The sequence below is a fragment of the Drosophila kikkawai genome, chromosome 3L (assembly GCF_030179895.1).
Source record: "Drosophila kikkawai strain 14028-0561.14 chromosome 3L, DkikHiC1v2, whole genome shotgun sequence".
Lineage (NCBI taxonomy): Eukaryota > Metazoa > Arthropoda > Insecta > Diptera > Drosophilidae > Drosophila > Drosophila kikkawai.
The window spans coordinates 32,031,012-32,040,633 of NC_091730.1; the positions used below are offsets into that span (position 1 = coordinate 32,031,012).

The window sequence follows — 9,622 nt, forward strand, 5'->3', positions numbered from 1 at the left end:
TGGCGAGAAGGGGTCCACCTACGAGAAAATGACCTGGCGTGAGTGCCAACAAGTCTGTGGGGTCTTCGGACATCGGGGCGAGTGGACGCGAATTAAGACAGGCCTCAATCTTGGCCAGCAATGTAGAAAGTTCTTCGAACGTATACTATCGAGTGGCTGTGGATTTATAAAACAGCGTCTTGAAGCTTTTAACTCCAGCTTCCCATAATCCTCCCATGTGCGGGGCTCCTGGTGGTATGAATTGCCACAGGAGTTCCTGGTGACTATAAGCATTCGTCACGGACTCCTTGACAGCTTGCAGAAATTCACGCGACAGCACTGCGGCTGCACCAACAAAGGTCTTCCCATTGTCCGACTGAACTTGTCGAGGGCACCCTCTCCGCGAAACGAATCGGGCGAATGCTGCGAGAAATTTCTCTGTTGTGAGGTCCGAAGTAGGCTCTAAATGGATGGCCTTCGTGGAGAAACATACAAACACCAGCACATAGCCCTTGGTAATCAGGCAGGCTCTCCCGGTGTAGTTCTTTATATCAAACGGTCCGGCATAATCCATGCCCGTGTACGTAAAAGGCCGCGAAAAGGACGTTCTTTCTTTTGGTAATTCGCCCATGAGTTGGGTCTGCAACTTCTTTTTGTGGATCACACATATTTTGCAGGAGAAAATTACAGACTTGACTAAGTTCTTGACCCTTGGTATCCAGAATTTTGAGCGGATCAGGCGTACCATTAGCTGATTACCGCCGTGCAAGGATATGCGATGCGTAAAGGATACAAGGAGACGCGCCAACTGACAGTTGTATGGAAGAAAGATCGGATGCCGTTCATCATATTAGAGGACTTCGGAGGCCGTCACCCGACCACACGCCCTGATGAGGCCGTGAGGATCAAGGAAAGGCTTTATGTTCTTAATAGAACTGGATGCTGGAATTGGCCGCTTTTGGCTCAGGCAGGCATATTCCAGCGCAAAGTATCTGCGTTGGGTCATGAAAATTAGGAGTCGCTCAGCTGTGGAAATCTCTGTATTGGAAAGCTGCAGCTCGCCTGGAATAGGTCGTTTTTGCGAGCGCTGGATGAAGCGCTGAACATAGCCGAAAAATCGTAGTGCCTCGTCGAGCTTGGAGAACCGCTCAAGCATGTCCTGCTCCGGACATGCTAAATGGCAACGAATGGGTCGCTTCTCGATGTCGATGTCGGAAACTGGTTCGTAAGGTGCAGGCCAGGAGTCTTGTGGCTGAGTTAGCCAGGAAGGCCCATGCCACCACAGCTCACTGGTAGCCAGCTCTTCAGCCGCTACTCCACGACTGGCTAGATCTGCTGGGTTGTGCTCGGAACGCCCGTGAGACCACTGGCTGGCATCAGTATTTTGAGCTATTTCAGTGACTCTATTTGCGACGAAGGTTGTCCACTGACATGGTGGCTTGTTCAACCATGCCAGCACAATAGTGGAATCAGTCCATAGAAAAGATTCTATACGACCGAAGAGAATCTGAGGCAGAAGTGCAGTCCACAAGTCTGCCAGAAGGACGGCTTCACACAGTTCTAGACGCGGGAGAGAGACGGTTTTTACCGGAGCGACTTTGGTCTTTGACGTTAGAAGATTTGATGAAATGATTCCATCACGCTGGATGCGAATGTAAATCGCTGCGCCATAAGCCTTTTGGGAAGCATCGCAGAAACCATGAATATGGACTTGTACACCCGGTTGAAAATGTACCCAACGCCGGATGCGAACTTGGTGGAGAAAACTGTAGCTCCGAAGGAAATCATGCCAGCGATGTAGTAGTTCTGCAGCAAGAAACTCATCCCATTCGACGCTGACTAACCAGATATCCTGCATCAGGATTTTGGCCTGAACCACAAATGGGGAGAAACACCCAGCTGGATCGAACAATTTCGCGATTTGGGATAGGACGTCGCGTTTCGAATAGTTTGCCTGTATGGTGACCTCTGTTGGGACAAAATAGAACTCATCCGTCGTAGCGTTCCACCGTACTCCCAATGTCTTAGTGGTGCTGACCTCTTCGAGATCAAGAAAATCAGTTGAAAGTAGATGCTCTTTAGGAAGTGCTTTAAGGAGTGCACGTTCATTCGATGTCCACTTGCGGAGAGGGAATCCAGCTGAGGTCAGAGCTGCTCGCAGCTCCTGAATGGCTAAAATAGCTTCAGCTTCTGTATGGGCTCCTGCTAGCACATCGTCGACATACATATAGTTTGAAATTATATGCGACGCCCGTGGATATTGGGCGTTGACATCGTCGGACAATAGTTGCAGTGTTCGTAGGGCCAGGAAAGGGGCACAATTTACTCCAAACGTGACCGTCTGAAGCTCGAAGTCGGATATATCCCCTTGTCCATTTCGAAAGAGAATTCTCTGAAACGGAGTGTGCTCTTGGTTTAGGAGAATTTGCCGATACATCTTGGTGATGTCGGCATTGAAAACGAATTTAAACGTCCGCCACTTCAGGATTTGAAGAGTGAGATCGGACTGCAGTACTGGCCCTGGATACAGAATGTCATTAAGGCTGTTCCCATTGGAAGAAGGACTGGATGCGTTGAAAACTACGCGAACTTTCGTGGTCGCACTTTCGGGCTTAAATACTGCATGATGGGGGAGATAGAAATTTATCTTGTCGGTATTCGGAGGCACCGGCTTCATATGTCCAAGATCGATATATTCTTGGATCACTGAGTCATAAGTGTTTTTGAGAGCGGGCTCCTTCTTCAAGCGAGTCTCATTCCTCAGAAACTGTGCGAGTGCGGAACTCCTGGAATGCCCCAAGTCAATGTGCTCTGAATCTTTGAAGGGCAGGGATACTATATATTTCCCGTCGCAGGATCTGGTAGTTGTTCGGACGAAAAAGTCTTCACACAACTTGTCCGTCTCCTTTACCAGTCTACATGGAAGGTCCTCCACCTCCCAAAATTTTGTGAGAAGTGTTTCCATGGTTGCTTCGGACTCTATGGATATTTGTGTGGTGAAAGACGAAACCCTACTAGTGGTTGAAGACAATGGGCCGGTCAAAATCCACCCGAATATGGTCTCTTGCGCTAATAAGGACCCACATACGTTTGGCCTCCAGCCCGATAGCAGGACAGACGGAAGAATATCCGCACCTAGAAGAAGGTCTATTTGAGACGGCTGGAAAAACGACGGATCTGCCAATGGCATATTTGGCAGCCTATCAAGAATGTTTCGGTCAATTGTGCTTGTCGGAAGATTGCCGGCCAGGTTCGGCAGCACAAACGCCGTCGTGTCGATCTTGAGCATAGGTTTGGCCGGAGTGCCCATCTGGAAATGACACATTTTTTGTGAGACACCGGAATTGGCTTGGTTGAGCCCTGTGACTCTTGTTGTTACGGCTTGAAATGGAAGTTTAATCCGGTTGGCAAGCCTCTCAGAAATGAAAGTGCCTTCGGAGCCTGAATATCAGGGCACGTGCTGGAAAATTCTCTCCTCGGTGGCACACATGAACTATGGCCGTACCTAGAAGTACTCCTTGTTGGTTGGAGGCGAAATGAACTGACGTGTTTGAGATTGGCTGCTCTGGAGGGTGAGTCGGCGCTGTGCTAACAGCGTTAGACGGAGTATCTTTGTGCAAGAGCGTATTATGCCGTCCCCTGCATGTGAAGCAACTATGCCTGCTCGGGCATTCACGAAGATTATGTCCCCTTGCAAAGCAATTAAGGCACAGTCTCTTTTGTTTAATGTATGATGCTCTTTGTGGTTGAGTCATCTGCAAAAACCGCGGACAAAGCCGAACTGGATGAGGCTCTCTGGAGCAGAGATCACAAAATCGTGCGCGTGGCCCGACTTGTGTCTCGAAGGTATTTACCCTCCTTGGTTGTGCACTTCGGGGCTCCCTTGAATGCTGTGTGCTGGAAGAATTAGGTCGGACATCCTCAATTGCTTCTAACGTCCGATATCTCTCCTCGAGAAAGGAATTCATTTCTTCCCAGGCTGGGATCGCGGACTTATTGGTCAAGGACTGCTCCCATAACGAGAGAGTGACCTTCGGCAACTTGGAGGAGATTAGAAAAATTAGAAGGCAGTCCCAATTTTCCGTGGAAATTTGTGAATGCTCGAGGGCTATCAAGCACCCTTGGATTGTGCTCTGCAGATCTTTCAAGGCCGTGCCTGATTCACTGCCTAGGGTCGGAAGACTAAACAGGATTTTTAGTTGGCTGTTTACCAACAATCGCTTATTTTCAAAGCGATCCTGAAGCGCTGACCACGCGGATTGGAACCCATCATTAGTCAGCGGAGACTTGGCCACAATGGCGTGAGCTTCGCCGCTAGTTTTGGCGTTTAAGTGGAAAAGCTTTTCCACTGGAGTCAACCTGGAATTGTTTACATAAATGGCCGTAAACAGGTCACGAAAGGTGGGCCAGCGCAGATAATCTCCGTCAAAGATCTCGGTATCGCATGGCGGAAGACTGCAACCCCTGGAGAATGTCTCTGTCGGCGGAGCTGTTCTTGGCGGTGAAGTGGGGACGGACATACGGGCGATGTCTTCATTTAGCTTCGAAGCACATCTTTCGAACACCGCATAGCAGTGCTCATATTTGTTTTGCAGTAACGGAAGATTTCCGCTACCTCCTTCGCGAAGAGCTGCTTTGGAAGCGGTTTCATACTCCCGTTCAACCTTTTCCCATAAGGCTTGTGTCTGACGGATCTTTAAGGTAAACAAACTAGGCTCGGAAGAGGATGCCGTAAATATCTGGCTTTCAAATTTGATAAGACGGTCGCTGGTTGCTATGAACTCAAGCAAAATACCGTCTAAAGTGCCCTTGGCTTTGGATCTCAAATTACTTGACGGTCCCGCGCCCGTGTTTCTCGGACTCGGTTCCCGCCTTTGACTTCCATCTATTGAAGGCGCTAACTGCGCTGCCTCCTTCTTCTGACTCGAGTCTTGCGGAATTGGTTCTTGTCCTTCCGACATTTTTTTTTTTTTTTTTTTTTTGGATTGGATTGGCAAGAATATGCCGTAGAATTCAAATGTTAGACTTAGTTGTGGTCAATACCGTCAACTAAAAACGCCGAAATAGAAATGTGAGACGGTAAAAACGAAGCGAATATGGATGGCAAGAATATGCCGCAGAACTAGGATGGTAGATGTTGGATGGTGGAATTAACCAATCTCAGAATTGCAAGTAAACAAACTGGAAAAAATTTACTTGACGTAGAAGCGACGATAATCAACAATATGTGTAGAGGAGCCAATATCAATTGGAGCAAATGCGACGAGAATGGAAATTTATTTATATTTATAAATAATTGCGGAATGGAATTGCCGAGTTGTTTATTATTTTCGTACTTAATAATAACCCAATAAATGCAAAGAAAATATATATGGAGTACCCTTGACAATTGCGGATATTTATCGCGTGCAAACTTTAAAAAGTATTAAATGAGCAATTAATTGATTAATTATCTATTATCTATTATCTATATATATAAAAATCAATTGCTGTTCGTTAGTCTCGCTAAAACTCGAGAATGGCTGAACGGACAAAATAAGGCCAGATGAGATTGATTCCATAATTTCAGCTGAAATTCCAGATGAAATAGTTGACCCAAAATTGCATGCAGTAGTTACCAAACACATGATACATGGACCTTGCGGACATTTCAACTACAATTCACACTGTATGGTCGACGGTAGGTGTTCCAAGCGATACCCAAGAGACCTGCTTGCTGAAACCATAACGGGAAATTATGGATACCCATTGTATCGTCGGCGATCAGTTGCGGACAGTGGGCGATCGGTAGTTGTGAAGGTAAGAGGACAAAATGTTGATGTAGACAATCGTTGGATTGTGCCATACTCGCCAATATTGTCCAAAGCTTTTGAGACTCACATCAATGTGGAATATTGTAATTCTGTGAAGTCGATAAAGTACATATGTAAATATGTTAATAAAGGTAGTGATATGGCTGTCTTCGGTGTAACCAATGCAAATGATGAAATATCACAGTACCAGATGGGTCGCTATGTAAGTAGCAATGAAGCTATTTGGCGAATCTTTTCATTTGCGATCCATGAAAGACACCCTACAGTAGTCCATTTGGCAGTCCATTTAGAAAATGGTCAACGAGTTTATTTTAATGCATCTAACGCGGCAGACAGGGCGACACATCCACCGTCGACAACATTAACAAGTTTCTTCACAGTCTGTCAAACTGATGATTTTGCTCGCACTTTGCTGTATGCTGACATGCCACGCTATTACACATGGAACGCATCATCGAAATCGTTTCAGCGTCGAAAACAAGGAACACCAGTTGAAGGACATCCAAATGTATTTGCTTCAGATGCTCTGGGTCGCATCTACACAGTACATCCAAATAACGATGAATGTTATTATTTGCGGTTGTTGTTGGTGAATGTTCGTGGTCCGACATCGTTTCAACAACTGAGAACAGTTAATGGACAGCTGTGTGCGACTTACCGTGAGGCATGTCAACTATTACATTTACTTGAGAATGATTCGCACTGGGATGATACGCTCAAGGATTCCGTAATATCTTCATCGCCGCATCAAATTCGTACATTGTTTGCGATTATCATATCGACATGTTTCCCCTCGAATCCAAAAGATTTGTGGGTTAAGTATAGAGATGACATGTCTGAGGATGTTTTGCATCGTGTGCGCCGTCAAACTTTGAATCATACACTACAAATGACTGAAGAAATTTACAATGACACATTGATCATGATAGAAGATATGTGTTTATTGATGGCAAATAAAGTATTGTCGTGTTTGGGAATGACAGCACCCAATCGTCATATGCACGATGCATTAAACCACGAGTTGCAAAGAGAACATCAGTACGACATTGAAGCATTGGCCGAAACAGTTCGTACAAATGTTCCACAATTAAATCAACAACAAAGAATTGCGTACGACACTTTGATAGAAGCTGTGAACAGTGGATCTGGTGGAATTTATTTCCTTGATGCTCCCGGAGGAACCGGAAAAACGTTTTTAATTTCATTGCTTTTGGCGAGGATCAGATCGCGAAATGATGTTGCTCTAGCGTTGGCTTCATCTGGAATAGCTGCAACTCTGCTAGAAGGCGGGCGGACTGCACATTCTGCCTTGAAATTACCACTAAACATGCAAATCACCGAAACACCAATTTGCAACATCGCCAAAAATAGCGCAATGGCCAAGATCCTACAGGTATGCAAATTGATTGTTTGGGATGAATGCACAATGGCCCATAAGAGGTCACTGGAGGCACTGGACAGAACGTTGAAAGATCTTCGTGACAACCAAAATATTTTTGGTGGGGCCATGATTCTGTTGTCAGGTGATTTTCGTCAGACTCTTCCAGTTATTCCCCGATCAACTGTTGCTGATGAACTAAATGCATGCCTAAAATCATCAAATTTGTGGCAGTAAAGACACTCCACTTAACAACTAACATGCGAGTATTTTTGCAACAAGATGAAACTGCAAATGTGTTTGCGAAGCAGTTGTTAGACATTGGAAATAATAAAGTTGCAGTGGACACCTCGACCGGATTCATCACATTACCTACAGATTTCTGTCACATCACAGACTCAAAAGTGGAGCTTATTCAGCGAGTTTTCCCAGATATAGCGCAAAAGTTCAATAACCATAATTGGCTGGGTGAACGAGCAATATTAGCAGCGAAAAATAAAGATGTCGAGGATCTTAATGCGACCATTCAGAATTTTCTTCCAGGACAGTTGGTTTCCTTCAAATCAGTCGACACCGTAATGAACCAGGATGACGTAGTCAACTATCCCACTGAGTTTTTAAATTCACTGGAATTGCCTGGATTACCACCTCACAATTTGCAGTTAAAAGTGGGATCAGTTGTCATCATGCTGCGTAACATTAATCAACCTCGACTATGCAATGGAACAAGACTGGCTGTGAAAAGACTGATGAATAACGTCATTGAGGCGACAATCATAAAAGGAAAATACAAAGGAGAGGATGTCTTGATCCCGCGGATACCGATGATTCCAACGAACTTACCATTCGATTTTAAACGGTTACAATTTCCAGTGCGTCTGGCCTTTGCGATGACCATAAATAAATCGCAAGGACAGTCGTTAGAAGTTTGTGGAATCAACTTGGAGTTTCCCTGTTTCGCGCATGGACAATTATACGTCGCGTGTTCGCGCGTCGGAAAACCGTCTTCTTTGTTTATTTACGCACCACAAAACAAAACAAAAAATATAGTTTATGAGAAAGCTTTAAATTAATTAACAGACTGTATTTTAACAGTGTGTGTCTGTGAATATCAAATTTAAACCTTATAAATAGCCAGTATTTCAGGAAAACTCTGTTTTGTAAGTAAGCAACATGATGTATCGAAAATAATCTATATATATAAAAATCAATTGCTGTTCGTTAGTCTCGCTAAAACTCGAGAATGGCTGAACGGATTTATCTTATCTTGGTCTTGAATTATTCGTGGAGGTCTAGGGAAGGTTTAAAAGGTGAGAAAAATTCGAATAATTGCCGGGAAAATCCTCAAAACAGTATTTTTCTATTTCCCATACAAACGTTTTCTAAATAAAATGGAGAGTCAATTTGTAATTTATTACCGCTGTATAACAGGGGTGCCCAAACGTTGCTTATGGCAGAGCAACGCACCAATACATATAAATGAAAACACAAATACATTTACGCAAAAGTTTTTTTTACTTCAAATTTCTGCACTGAAAAAAATGAAAGTAAATTCAAATTAAGATATCGGAAGTAATAAAAATACATGAAAATACATTTTAACAATGCATTGGGGCTCACCATAGCAATTTTTACAAAATAAAAAATTAGATTCTGCAATATCAAACATCTTGCCCGCAACGCAAAATACAACTGATTTTTCGCGATGTACTTTTTTCGGCGATCCAACAACAATTTACATTCGGACAAGCGAGATAACGGTGAAGCCTATGAAAGAGCACGGAAAAAAGTATCCATCCTGTCTGTCGCTTTTCAGTCAGAGCACGGAAAAAAGTATTACGATATTATATTGTGTTACGAGTTACGATATCTATGAGTGCATCCTTCTATCTTTGTGGCTACGTGCGCGAGAACTTTCTTTACTTTGGTGATCCTTTGTGATAGTGACATTCCAAGTAATGTGCTCTTTTTTGTGATAGTGACACTTTACTGCTAAATAAACGGGAAATTTTCTCAATTACAATTTACGATGCCGAGGAGAAGACGACCTAACGTAGGTCGTCGTAGTCAATCAAATGTGCGAAGAGCTACCTCACGTGCTAACCGCACTGATGACCAGAGACAGAGAGATCAAGAAAATAGTCGTATTGCTATGTCAGAATTGCGTTCTTTAGTGAGTGACAATGTAGGAGATAGGCTTAGAATGCAACGAGTTCGTGCACATCAAACACAACAACAGCAAGCTAGACATAATGAAATTGAGCGAATCCGCAGACGCAGTGCTCCTGTGATTCTTGAACGAGCTGCATTCCACTATGATCCGGCAATTAATTATTGTGCCGACAAATCAGTAACAATTGGGGAAATGAAAACAATTTGTAAATATTGTAAGGCGTTAAAATACACTGGTGAATCTTCTGGATTATGTTGTGCTGAAGGCAAAGTAAAATTT

At 44.0% G+C, this 9,622-nt stretch overlaps 1 protein-coding gene across 1 annotated transcript; it reads right to left on the reverse strand.

The window, feature by feature from the left end:
* Positions 1-829: 829 nt before the first annotated feature.
* On the reverse strand, positions 830-2,944 carry LOC138928444 (uncharacterized). Its single transcript, XM_070285519.1, has 2 exons — positions 1,824-2,944; positions 830-1,349 (listed from the first exon to the last, which is right to left on the reverse strand). The coding sequence occupies exons 1-2, from the start codon at positions 2,942-2,944 to the stop codon at positions 830-832; spliced, it is 1,641 nt and encodes a 546-aa protein (XP_070141620.1).
* Positions 2,945-9,622: the final 6,678 nt, after the last annotated feature.